Source organism: Symphodus melops (assembly GCF_947650265.1).
Source record: "Symphodus melops genome assembly, chromosome: 11".
Classification (NCBI taxonomy): domain Eukaryota; kingdom Metazoa; phylum Chordata; class Actinopteri; order Labriformes; family Labridae; genus Symphodus; species Symphodus melops.
In genome coordinates, this window is record NC_136701.1 from 22,499,335 (window position 1) to 22,512,902 (window position 13,568).

Below are 13,568 nucleotides of genomic sequence, written 5' to 3' on the forward strand. Positions count from 1 at the left end.
CAGAAATAATAAAACACTTAATACTTGACAAAGTCAGTCTATAGGGGCCATGGGCAAAAAAATCCTTTGTGGGGCCCTTCATCCAGCGTTTCTCACCACCGACGCTTATTCCTCTTTGTTACTCTCTTTGGCTTTGGCATACAACAATGCATGCTATACTTAGCAGGGAGAGTGAGCTGTCAGATGGGCCCCGTGCACATTTTGAGCCAGTGCAGCAGTGTAAAGTCTGTCAAAACCAGCAAGCAGTTGCCTGCCTTGCCTGTTGACCATCAGCACCTGTGCCAATAGTTGTACAACTAAGATTTTTCACAAATGATGAACCTAGAATTATTTTTTTTTTTTTTCCAATTTATTATTTTGTCAAAAAATGTCACAAAATAAAGAAAAAAAAATGGACCCAATACATCATCAGAAAACCATTTGTTTTGAATACAACAGAAACCCGCTAAATTGATGTCATCCAATTTGTAAGCACTTGAAAATTAACTAAAATATATTTATATATATATATCTCTAGTTCAGTGGTGCGAGTTCACTTCTCAAGACAGCTGTAACCATGGAAACCTCCATATTTGATGACACGTGACAATCTCATTTGCTACTTTAAGACAAACTATTTAAAAACGGACAGTCGAGCCATATATAGTTATTTTAATCTAAAGAGGAAAGAAAATAAATTATGTCAGATAATTCAGTTACACTAAAACATCACAAAACAGAGAACGATAAAAATGGCGTGAGCGGCTTCCCGAATCCAGACAAACTCTAAGCAGGCGAGGATATGAGAATATAATGTGCTTCAACATGTGCTGCAAAATCAGAGTGATAAAAGACCTTAATGGGAGTATCTTATAAAACGGTGCATATTCATTTTACACAAACCTTTAAATAGCCGAACCAGAGATTTTTTTTTGCTGTGGTCTCTTCTCGTCTTCTCTGGAGCTTTACTCTAAGAGTCAGTCGTGACGGAAACTCAAAGACAAAGTTTGACTATCATTGCGTGGTATTAATACTGAACGGTTTCCTGTTTAAAAAGATGTTGATAAATGGTATACTGAGTACAAACATGTCATGAACAATGATTGGTCTCGTGGCGGAAAAGAACTGGATCATGCAGAATTAACAGGTTTGTTGTTGGAATGTCCTCGTCCAATTTGCTTTTTATTTTTATTATTTATTCAAAATTAACAATCGAAAAACTGCATCATACTGCTCACGGTTCACAAGAGGAAGTGATCAGGACTAATGAACAAAGAACCATAAAACTAAAACCTATGACTGTCGACATCCAGTGGATTTACTGTCAGGTTTGATTGAAATGGGCTAAAAAGAAAAAGAAAAAAAAAATCATACAGATTACGTTCCTGGAGTTAAGAGAGGTAGTCTGGCACAAACAAACATCTCAGGTTGAAAGGTTGGATTAAGATCACATTGTTTTCACATTGCATGAAGCTGAAGACTTAGCTTTGGTTTGTCAGCACAAGTCAAAAGTAGTCATCCAAAAGGGTAAACCCACGCGCTAATTGTATCAGTATTAGTACGAATCACTACCAAAAAAAAAAAAGGCCATCCACAGGAGGACTTCTGGGAATGCTTGTAATGACAAAGAGTATGAAACAAGAACACGAGGGTCTGCGTTATCTACATTAAGACATGTCGCCTTCTGAGGTGCAGGAACACATCGTTCATTTACCAAATGAGCCAATTTAAAAAAATAATTTAAAATGCAAACGTCTCGTAACTTTTACACGTACACTGCAGCTGTGCATCTTCAGACTCATTCAGATACTCGAAAACATACAAAGCACTGAGCGCCTCACGTAAAAAAATAAATGTTTGAGCCAAGGCTCCACGTCTTTGCCTGACTCAACTCTCTCTTTCAGACGAACCGATGGGAGTGTCCACATACCGTAAAGGAAAATTAACTTTGGATATGCTTTTGTTCAGCATTAAACGATTCATCTGTCTTTTGTCCTCTTCACAACTAGAGACTCCCGTCTCCTCGCTGCTACATTCCCTCACTGGGTCATGTGGTCAATCCAGGCAGCATCGACTCAGTGAGCTTTTTCAGACTCCTCTGCCAACACAATGTTTTGGGCAAGCACAGCCCACTGGAGGAGGGGAAGGAAGCGGAGAGCATGGTGGCGGCCTGGTTTTGGGGATGTCGGGCTTACAACAGAGTAATGTTGGCCAGATTAACCGTAGCAGCGACAGCAGCGACAGCTCAAGTCCTCTGAAAGCGGCGCTGGACGTGTGCAACAAGGTTACTTCTTCCTGGTGTGTTGCCTCCGCGCCTGCAGCCTCTGGCGTGCTCCCGATGGTTTTGATCCGGCTCCAATAGAGAAGGAGGGAGTAGATGCAGGAGACCCTGATGATAAAAACACAGCAATTAAAAAGAACCTTCAGCCTGTTGAATCTTAGGGAGCAGTAGTAAGGTAGAGTCGCTCTAACACTTCAGATGAGTCTGTTTAAGAGTGGTTCAGCACAGTAGAGAACATGAAACACTGAGGAAAAGGGAAATTATTTTGCAACTCTGTTTCATTTGTAAGTGTAAGTGAAGTTATGTAATTCAGGGATTTGGCAAGATGTGACAAAGTTCATGCTGGGTTTCCCACCGTTCGACGGCCTGAGCAGTCAAAGTCTCAGAAAACTCTAAATCAGAAAACGGCGTCAACAACCTACCAAATGGAACCGAATTGAAGCCTTGGACTGGAGTTCCAGGACTTCCAAAGGGAATTGGACCTGCGGCGGCACTCTGGCCAAAGGCTGGAGCGGACGTTCCTGCAGAGGACGACGCACACAACTTCATTAAAGCCAACAAACTATTACATCTTAATAGGACAGAAACATTCAGACCGCTTGTTAAACATCAGTGGGATCACAAGGATGCAGATGTGCTGATAATGACAGTTCAACAATTTTCACATTCATTAGTTTTTTTTCCATCAGAGGCCAAACAGTCAGAATGAGGGGTTGTATCACGTTTTTTTAAAATTATTATTACATAAAACAAATATTTCTTTCTTTCTTACCAAAAGCAGGTTTGTCAGTAACAGCAGCGCCGAAGTTGAATCCCATCTGAGGTGCTGGATTACTGGATGCCGGCGTTCCAAACTGGGAGCATTGCATACCAGCGCCAAAGTTAAACCCACTGGGTGCTGGCTGAACGGGGCCAGGCGGCGCCGGCTGAGGAGCAGCGCTGCCAAACGTAAAGGCGGCTGAGGAGGAGCTCTGAGTCTGGGTTACTGCACCGAAGCTCGGCGCGGCTGAGGGTGCAGCTGAGGGAGCAGCAGTGCTACCAAAAGCGAAACCAGCGGAGCCAGCTCCGAACGCGGGCTGAGCTGGTGTCCCAAAGCTGGGTGCTGTGGTGACAGCGGTTGAGCCAAAAGGGAAAGGGGGCGGGGCTGTGTTAGCAGCAGGAGCAGATGGCGCTCCACCACTTCCAAAGGTAAACGGTTTGGACTGCGCTGCAGACGAGCCAAAAGTAGGCTGTGCTGCTGCTGCTGGTGCTGCCGCTGCTTGAAACGATGACTTCCCAAAGGAGAACGTTGGCTGGGTGGTGGCAGCAGCTGTGGTGTTGGAGGCGGTGTTGGCCATTGCAAAGCCCCCAAATGAAGCTGTGGTTGTGTTCTGGGTAGGCGCCGTCTGGCCAAAACCAAATACCTTCTGGCTGGCAGCTTGGGGATCTGGCTGTGCGGCCCCAAATGAAAAGGTGCTGTTGCTGGAGGTTGTGGTAGCAGAGGCGGGTGCGGCAGGAGCGGCTGCAGATGCTGTGGTGGCGGTGGTTGCAGAAGCTCCAAATTGAAATGTGCTTCCTGTGTTTGGCGCCTGCGTTGAGGATGTGCTGCTACTTGTAGTGGAGGGTGCTGACCAGTTTCCAAAGAGGGATTTCATAGCTGGCTGGGCTCCAGGCTGTGTGCTGGCGATGGAGCCGGTGGAGGCTGTGTTAGTGGTGGTGTTGGTCATGCCAGGGAAAGCCGAGGGCGTTACCGTGGTGCTGCTTGATGATCCGCCAAACATACTTGATGCAACTGAAGAGGCTGGGTTGGTGGTTGCAATGGATGAAGGCTGACCAAAGCCAGAACCCGCAGTGGCAGCTCCAAAGATGGGCTTAAACGTGGGGACAGTGGGGACCGTGGGTTTGCTCTCAGGGGTCGGTGTTCCAGAGGACGAGGTGGTGGTGACTGCAAAGATGGGTTTGAAACCAGAAGCCAGCAGCGGGTTGGTTTTACTGACCGACTCTGAGCTGCTGGCTGGGGTAGCAGCAGAAGCGGGAACCAGGTTGGGCGCAGAGAAAGAAGAAGTCGAAGTGGTGATCTGGCTCGTCAGTCCAAACAGACCTGCTCCCGTTGAAGGTGGAGTGCTGCTGGGAGCCTTTGAGACCTGACTCAGCACCTGCATGAAGGCTGAGTGCTGCGCCCCACCAGCAGAGGAGGACTGAGGCTGGGATGCAGGAGGAAGCTGAGGGGAATCTAGCGGAGTCGAAACCTTCAGGGTTAAGCTGCTGGGTTGCACTGGTGTGGTTGATGCAGACACTGAAGACACAACAAGGACATCGTTAAAGAAAACATCAAACTAGGATGAGGATTGTTAAAAAAAAAAATAGAAATACTAAAATACTTTTTTAATCATGAGCTTATCTTTAGGTCAGGAAACAGGAACCGGATTAAACAGGATTAAATCCAAAAGGAAGCTGAGCACAGCAAGACTACAGTGCAGTGATGGTACCTGTGGTTGATGTCGGAGCAGCAGGTGTGGAGCTAACAGGAGCAGGCATGCTGCTCTTCTTCAGAGCCTCCAGCAGGGGGTTGGGGAGTGCAGCAGGTGTTGTGCTGACACTGCTGCTGGGACTGGGGTCCAGGTTGATGACGGGGATGGCAGAGCTGGAGGCGGGGACCAGAGGAGCCGCGAGGAGGCTGCTCAGGGTGGTGGTGCTGGTGGAGGAGGTGGGCTGGGTTGAGGTGGTGGCCGGAGGTGTGGCAGACTTCTCGGGCTCCGGTGCTGAACAAAGACAGATTGACAGGAAGGTCAGAGAGTTCGGTTGGAGGCAAAACAAGGTTGTGGCTGTTTCACACTGCTGAAGTCCAATAGCTCTGGCACAACAACAAAGCTACATATACACACATATATAGATGCTGCAGCACTCTGGGAAGATGGCATACAATACTTGTCATGTTTAGCCAAAACCCAAGAGTGAAAAGCGTCTGTCTGGGAAATCTTCTCGGCAACGTCACAATTTCAGCTTTCCAGCAAATTTAAAAAAAAAAAAAAAAATCTAAAATTGTTGTGAAATTAATTTCTCTCCTCTTTCCTATGAAGAACTTTTATCTTGCCGTTGTTCCTGCATGTTGTAGTGAGTTATTTTTCTTTCCCCAGAGGGAATCAAAAAGATTGTGGTTTGACTTTGAAGTCCTGCTGCAGATGTCAGAAACGTATTATACCGACTTTCTGTTACATGAAGCTGCAGTCTGTCTCTCTTGCAGCGTCGATGTGGTTGAACGGCGAGGAGCAGTGCAGCATGAACAAACAAGTGTTGAAGTTATAGAAGAAAAGTTAAACAGTCATCGGGTGCTTCTACTCACCAGGTGTCTCCAGGACCTTCTGGATCTTACTGATGGCTGCCTTTTTCTCCTCGTCCAGGTCTTTCACAGTGATCGTGTAGCCGAGCTCGGGAGGCGGGGGCTGCAAAAGTGAAGAAGAGATAAAGTCACTGGATGCTGATTATATGAACCAGGCTTTCTGAGAGTGTGTGAGGACTACTTACCAGAGAGATCTGATCGTCCCGGTTGCTGGACACGAGCTGGATCTTTCGTTTTCTCTTCCCACCGCTCCCAGTAGAGTCCGTAAACGTTGAAACTGGAACCTTGGTGGCCGTGGTCAGTTTACCTGCTACATCATAAAACACCAATGATTTTAAATATCAGAACAACGCTGTTTATTTCCTGCCTGTTTAAGATTCAATCCATCATCAATGAAGGAAGTACTTCTGAACTTGTTGTTCTGCCGTCGTTAAAATCTGAATCTTTAAATGTAAGCATGTTACAGTGTGGGCTCAGGTCTGTGAATACAGCTCAACGCAGCATTCACTAATGTCAGCTGAGTCCTACCACGCAAAGGGAGATTATATATAAACCAGATCCAGAAACGCTGCGACCTCCTTTAGGCCTGAAGAGTACACAAACTGGTCTCCTCACTTCTAAAATGCTAACAGAGTATTTTTAATACAAGAGATGATACGACAGACTCGCACAACCTCGATCCAACTGTTTATGTTTTAAATGTGCTGCTCGTATCAAATTCAAATGGATGAAACTTCTCTCAGTTTCATTATTTGCCATTTTGTTTTTTGTGATATTTTCAATGAAATCCAGACTTTTTAAATGACCAGATTTCTTGTTCTTTTTTTTTACATTTTACACAACGCCCCAGCTTTTATGGAAACTCGTCTGCTCAGCCACTGTAGAGAAGAGAGGCTTACATGTAACGGGAGCCTTTTCGGACGCTGTGTGATCCGACCTCACTGAGGATGCTGAGCTGGGAGACTGTCCCTCGTCCTCTCTGTTAATAAAAACCAACAGTTAAAAACTGAAATACACAAAAAACTACAACAAGGATGACTGACAAGACTCCAGCAGAGGCATACCTGGGTCTTTTGGAGACCCCCTCTGGAGTCTGACAGCGTGATGATCCGGGGCTGGACAGAGGAGAGCTGGGTGCAGAGCGTTTCTTCCACTGTAAAGAAGAACACGGGCCGGGTTAAACTTCATCTCATCTCATCTCATATGGCTGTGTTCACTGTTCTGCATCAGACGGGCGTTACCTGGCTGAGGCCCATCGAAGAGCTGTAGGAGCTGTGGATTGGGTTTCTCTTGGATCCTGGGGTTCCCCTTGGGGTGTGAACCCCACTGCCAGAGCTAATGGAGGATGTGCGAGACCTCTTCACGATGGACTCCTCTGCCAGTGAGGTCATCCCTCTTTTTAGGTTTCCTGGCCTGGAGGGGAACAAAAAAAAAGGGAACAGCATTTTCAACATTTGCAACAACACATCGACCGCCACACGACGGTTCGCACTTTAGAAAGTCAGTAAAAATGTAGAGACAAGATCTGACATGCGTTTGTTTAACTCACTTAGGAACCAGCTGCGATGGTGTCCCGTTAGGCAAAGGAGGCCCAAAAGCAGAGTGTGAACTTCCCCCGCTGTCGTTTCGCCTTGAAAATGAACGACAACACGAAAAAGTTTCAACAAACTTCATTTAAACACCGAGATTTTAGTGGCTCATACTCTCTTAAATAAGGAAGCATTAATGTGTGTTTTAAACAGAAAGTTCTTTTCAGACATGTAATAGGTTATTTATGTCTAGAAAACAAATGTCTGCACACACAGTTAGATACTGCCGGCTCAAAGTTGGACATTTACACCTAATCGGCTAAATGAAATGCACGACAGAAGTGTTGCTGTGGAATTGCAACCTGTAAGTGGCTTCTGCGTGTTTCACAATGTGTTGTCGCATCCTGACCCTTTATGTTTATCCATCACGTTCACTTCAAACTCGAATGTTTAGAGGAATAAATACGCTGTGAATAAGCTTCCCAGCAGTGCGATGGTCCAGGTAGCCCCCCCCCCCTTTCAGCCGTACCTTCTTTTGCTTCTCTGCTCAGCTGTAAAGCTTCTGTCCTCGTCCTCCACGTCTCTCTTGCGACTTTCCTTCAACACCTTGAGGACACTTTCTCTGGAGCACGGGTCCGCCAGGGTTCTGGGGTGTCCGGCACAAACATGATGGTCCAAACTAAAGAAAATGAAAAAAGTACAGATTCTTTCAGCTTTACCATAATTAAATGGTTTTTTTTACTGAGCCCTGGATGTAAAACCAATAATCAGCATGATGGAGTCCACTCAACAGAAAAAGCTAACGAGTATGTAAATGAAACCTGGGTGTGCTGTGGTGGTCGGGCCTGGCGATCTTCACAGTGACGGGGCTCAGAACAGCTGGCGAGTTACGCGGGCTGAGGATGTTTTTCTGTCTGAAGCCATCCCACCTGACAGGAGGGAGGACGCCCACTGATGAGACACCCGGCTGCTGCAGAGGGTAGTGACGCTGCGGGGTGATGGTGAACCTGCTCGTTGTGCCCAGCGGCTCACTGCTGGGACAGAAAAACATAATGAAATCCTTAACAAGTGTAGCACACTGTAGACACATTCAAAGTTACTAAAGATCCAAAAATGAAAACAATGATCAGGGTGACTGAATCCCAGCATCATGTGAAGTATGTTCTGATTATTTCTGAATAAAGATTCAAAGCTGAACATGCTCATTTAACGTAATGTCATTTCTTTCTCCACAAACGTAAAAGCCTCAGCGGATCAGTGAGGTGAGGAAAGGACACACACCGCACGCTGACTCGTTTATTAAAGGACACGCTGATCTGTGAGGATATATTCTGCAAACTCTGACTATTTCTTTTATGAAATACCTCCTACTCTGTTCCTCTAATCATGTCTCACATTGAATATAATCCCTGTGGCAGTCTTTAGATGAAGGCTGGGATTATGTAGACACTATAATCAGTCTATAACTGTATTTTTCTGTCACTATAATAGTTCGAAACTAACTGAAGCAAGTTTTCACATCTTGTCATTGTCATTTAAACTATAAACCAGGGTGGTCATGATACCAGATCTTTAACTTTTCCAATTTTAGTAAAAATCAGACGATCATGACATCTGTTTCTATTCAACAAAAATATACTTTAATATGTGTCACTGGTTTTTGCTCTTTATATCTATCATCATGTTCAGTTAAACAGAACTTACAAATGACAGTTAATTTCTCACTTTTTGACAACTTGGATAATTTAAATTAAACCCTGCCGTATATATTATTATCTTAGCTTTTATACTTTGTATATATTTAGTGCATTCCTGTTTTGTATTCCATGTTATATTGTTTTGTTACTAACAAAGTACATCTATTTATCCATCCAAACATGTTTATGTCAGTTAGTAATAATTTCCTAGAATAGAATAGAAAGTGCTTATTGTCATTATACAATGAACATTATACATGTTTCACTTTAAAGTGCACACAAAGGAAAGACAATAAAAGAAGAATATAAAAAAGTAACTCTAGTTAAGGTAAGATGGGATATTGTATGGTAGGACTTGTTCATGAATGAACAATACAGAAATATCAAATAAATATTTGCACAGAATGAAATGCGAATAGTTGTAATTTCCTCCTAAAAAGTATAATATGTACTAAAGCAGTCACAATTAATTAATTGATTAATTAACAGAAATATTAGAAGAAGAATGAAGAAGAGGAAGCAAACAAAGGTTTCTTCTGTTGTGCATTAAAACCCGCCAACACTTTAAAGCTTCGTGTGTGTGTGTGTGTGTGTGCTTTGATCGTGATCGTACCCGGTAAATGACAGCCTCCGGTTGGGGGTGAAGACCGCGTGGTTCGGTCTCGCCAGCCTCTCCCGCAGCTGCTCTCTCGGGTTCCTCGTCGCTCCTCTCGGCCTCCCGGACTCCGCGCTCGGGCTCTCCGGTTTCCCGATGTAGCTCCCCATTAGAAAATCCCGAGGACTGAAAAGAAACGAGTCACTCGTCAAGTTTTCCCTCCGGTAAATCCCAGCTTCTCCCCCGAGTCTATCTCTGAAACGGGCCTCCGGTTCCTCCGGTTTGTTTCTGTGACTCCTGGTTCTCCCCCGCGCGGACACCGACACGCCGGTCACCCCCCAACCCCACAACCAACGCCGAAGTCCGGCTAGGACGTTCTGCCCAGCCCGGGGATTGAGGCCTAACCTGGCGGGAAGCGGTTCTCCGCTGTGATAGTAACACACAATACAACACACTGCAAGAATTAAAGTCAGGTAAAGAAAAGTTGGACTGTAATAAAGAGCTAAACTAACTAAGCCTAAAACGGAGAGAAGCGCTAAGTGTTTCTCTCTCGGTGACATGGCGGCAGCGCGCCGCCGGAGGACTCTCATATCCCATCATGCTGCTCTCTGCTCAAACTTCTTCTTCGTTGGATTTCATAACCTTCGACCTTTGTTGTTTCACCAGCGCCTCCTAGCGGACGGGAGTAGAAGATGTTTGAAACCTTTCCTTTCTCCAAAGACTACAGAAATATTTAATGATTGCCTGCCCGTCTTGACTATTTTAATAATATTCTCTATCTTGGCACCAGTCAGTCATCTCACTCTTACAAAAGCTTCACTATCACCATCAACTGCCGTCTCACCCTCCCATCAGATCAAGAGTCTTGGTGTCATCCTCCAAAACCACATACTAGATAACAGCCCTCGTTCTGCATACTTCCATCTTCGAAACATCCACCGTCTCCATCCCCTCCCTCACCCCTTCCCAGCACTGCCATCCAGGTCCACTCTCTGGTCTCCCCCCAAATGTCCCTTCATAAACTCTAACTGGTTCAGAATTCATCACCAGAACACCTTTACATCCATCACATCACCCCTGTTCTCCAACAACTCCACTGGCTCCCAATCACACACCGCATTACCTACAAAACTCTCCTCCAAACCTTCAAGGCCCTCCATGACCTCACTGACCTCCTCCACATAAACACACCCAATCAGACCCTCAGATCATCTTCCTCCCTCAGCCTCCTCATCCCTCCTGCCAGCATGACCACCATGGGGGGTGCAGAGCCTTCAGCCGCTCTGCATCCCTCTCTCTCTGTCCACCTTCAAATCACGTCTCAAAATGCACCTGTTCAAACAAGCCTACTCACTCTGATTTCTATCCATTTCACTCCAAAAGTTTTCAATTTGTTATGTAAAACTGTTAATTATTTCCTTTTCGGGTTCTAATTTTTATGTTTTATATTGTTTGTTTTTAACCCTGCTTGAGGTGTCCTGGGCTTTTTGAAAGGCGCACATAAATACAATTATTATTTATTATTATTAATATTATTATTTTAATATTATTATTATCATTATTATCATTATTATTATCCCTGTTCAGTGTTCGGCTTGCAGATGGTACAAAGCGCTGCAGTTAGATTAATCACTGGAACCGGGAAAAGAGATAGCATCTCTCTTACTTGACCCCCAAATCAAATACGATAAGCTTTGAATGTTTTATTTTATTTTAAACACAACAACAAATGCTCACAATGTTACATAGAATAGATTGCATATCATAATAGAGCAAACACATATAACAAAACAGCAGGAATGATGGTTGTCCTGAGATTAATGTTCATTAAGTACAAATGTTATACATGGAGCCTCGTAAAACATCGTAAGTTATATTTTAAAGTCATTAGCTGAATGTTAGTGTACAGAAAACAAATATTGCTAGCATCTTCTAAAGCTCAATTTCACGTTCTTGTGCTGTGCGTCTGTCTTTTGCACTGAGCAGGGACATTTGGACTTCAAAGGTTTTATCAAAAGCACTATAGTCCACACGAAAAGCTCCTTTCTCCAAGGAAATGCACGACTCGAATCTGTGGCCCCAGAGGACCTCGTCCTCTGTGTAGGATGTTCTCGCCTGGCACGTCATACCTGAAACACAAACATATGGTGTTTTCACATGTTCAAAAAATCTGACGTTTGGGGTTGAGCTTCAAATGTGAACACAAAACATTTTTTTCATCCTGAATTTTACCAGAATTGTTTCTAGTAAAATTGAGATGTTCAGTCAAATGAGTAACAGATGTGTAGAAAAAAAGGATACTCAGGAAAATTCACAGCATGGCGAGTAGATGATGATTCTATTCAACCTAGAAAGTCCTACCAGTACACCAGAAAAATGATAAATTAAAAAAGACATGGACATGTCTTGCCTTCAAAAAAAACTTCTCATTGCACACTGGGGTTTTTTTGCAGACAACTTGTCTTCCAGTAAAGAGAAATATCATAAAAGTCATTTCTTAAAACTCAGTTATTAAGACTTTAGTAAAGCACTTTAGGCGAACATAACTCTTGAAAAATAATCCTACAAACCAGATGCCTCCACGATGCCCTCCAGGATGACGATGATCTCAAAGGTCTCCCTCTTCAAACGCTCAGACCCAACCTCCCAGAAGGGGCTGTTCTCATTTATAACATGAGTAATGGTCTGAGGTTCCACCAGGAGCAACCTGTCTCCACCAGTGTCGTATCCCAGGTTAATTTCTGACTGCTCCAGGGGGATGAACTCGCCCTCCTTGGTCTGCCTGGACTTGATCAGCTTTGCACGGATCTTGGCATCTACCATGTGGCTCGCTCTCAGATCACCAATGCGGAAGAGCATGCACAGCTTCTCGTCACGCTCACATATGACGCAGTGCTTGCTGAAGATAAGAGTCTGGGCCCTCTGCTGTGGTCGGGAAATCTTTACGAACATGCAGCCCACCATCAGAGCATCGATAATGGAGCCGAGGATGGACTGGATCATGAGGAGCACCGTGCCTTCAGTGCAGTTCGCTGTCACCATTCTGGAGCCATACCCAATAGTCCTCTGGCTTTCGATTGACAGCAGCAGTGCTGAAAGAAAACTGTCTACATTTTCAAAGCATGCTTTCCATTGTGGGTCATGAACATGTGCAATGTCGTCACGCAACCAGGCACCAAATAAGTAGATAACTCCAAAGACCACCCAGGTGAGAATGTAGCACATGGTGAAGACGAGAAGAAACCAGCGATACTTGAGGTCCACTAATGTTGTGAAAATATCTGACAGAAAGCGACTTTTATCCACAATAGGTCCCAGATTGACCTGGCACTTTCCATCCTTGGTGACATAACGTTGCCGCTGAGTGCCAGCAGTAACATGCAATGAAGGGTCATCACCCAACAGCTTGCAACGCTTCTTGTGACTCTTGGCACCATTCAGCTTATCCATTGCAAAGGCAGGGATGTTGCTGCAGCTGCCGGTGGAGCTTCTCGAATGCCACCTGGAGCTGAAGCGCTTGAGGCCCATGTTGCGGTGTGAACGCTGAGGCTTTGAGGTTTCCTCTACTGGCTCAAGAGGAGTTGCCAGGACAGAGTGCTGTTGGTGGAGTTCTTGTTTAGCCAAAGTCGGAGCCTGAGAGGACTGGCTGCTGGCACTCTGGGACGGTGGGAGCGATGAGCCATTAGCATTGTTTAAGTTAAGACTGAGAGAGGCTCTTTTTGTCAACATAATGGAAGTCATGGTGGATTTGCCTGGAGTCTGAAAGAAAGGAAAACGATGCAAAATATTTAAAGACACTCAGTTATTGTGAAGCTGAAGCTTTTTTTTTTTTTTTTTACCAAATTAGCACGTAAAAAAAAATCTACAATGTGAAATGCAAACATCCCAGGGCTGTTATAATAGGAACAGACATTTTTGAGTTTGAAGGTATAGGAGGAAGACATGACATTGCAAAGTGTTTCCGAAGCCGTACCTTGTAAGGGTAAGGAGTGAAGCGGAGTGCTTCTGTCTGTGGTCTGGGCAGGTTGGCCACTTGATGTTTAGCAGTGAGAGCCTGTGTTTGAGGAATGGAGTTCCTGCGAGGCTCGATCCTGATTGGGCTCCTGATGTGATTGTTACACTGAACGTTTTGAAGCGTCTCTCTGGTGCACATCACAGTGGAGATCAT

The 13,568-nt window shown here is 44.8% G+C and overlaps 2 protein-coding genes across 3 annotated transcripts; both read right to left on the reverse strand.

Annotated features, from left to right (window-relative positions):
• Nucleotides 1–1,127: 1,127 nt before the first annotated feature.
• Nucleotides 1,128–10,031, reverse strand: pom121 (POM121 transmembrane nucleoporin). Of its 2 annotated transcripts, none has more exons than XM_079355900.1 (13): nucleotides 9,419–10,031; nucleotides 7,930–8,139; nucleotides 7,638–7,787; nucleotides 7,129–7,209; nucleotides 6,821–6,992; nucleotides 6,644–6,732; nucleotides 6,479–6,558; nucleotides 5,765–5,886; nucleotides 5,583–5,682; nucleotides 4,729–5,001; nucleotides 3,033–4,535; nucleotides 2,683–2,781; nucleotides 1,128–2,368 (listed from the first exon to the last, which is right to left on the reverse strand). In XM_079355900.1, the coding sequence occupies exons 1-13, from the start codon at nucleotides 9,988–9,990 to the stop codon at nucleotides 2,265–2,267; spliced, it is 3,555 nt and encodes a 1,184-aa protein (XP_079212026.1). In that variant the 5' UTR covers nucleotides 9,991–10,031; the 3' UTR covers nucleotides 1,128–2,264. The 2 variants fall into 2 exon arrangements, with proteins under 2 accessions (XP_079212026.1, XP_079212025.1); XM_079355899.1 differs by having other exon boundaries at nucleotides 5,765–5,889.
• Nucleotides 10,032–11,078: 1,047 nt separating this feature from the next.
• Nucleotides 11,079–13,568, reverse strand: LOC306831860 (G protein-activated inward rectifier potassium channel 3-like; the record flags this gene model as incomplete). The annotated part of the gene is made up of 3 exons (XM_079356106.1): nucleotides 11,079–11,529; nucleotides 11,971–13,159; nucleotides 13,374–13,568. 3 exons carry the CDS (start codon nucleotides 13,566–13,568, stop codon nucleotides 11,333–11,335), a joined length of 1,581 nt encoding a protein of 526 aa, XP_079212232.1. The 3' UTR covers nucleotides 11,079–11,332.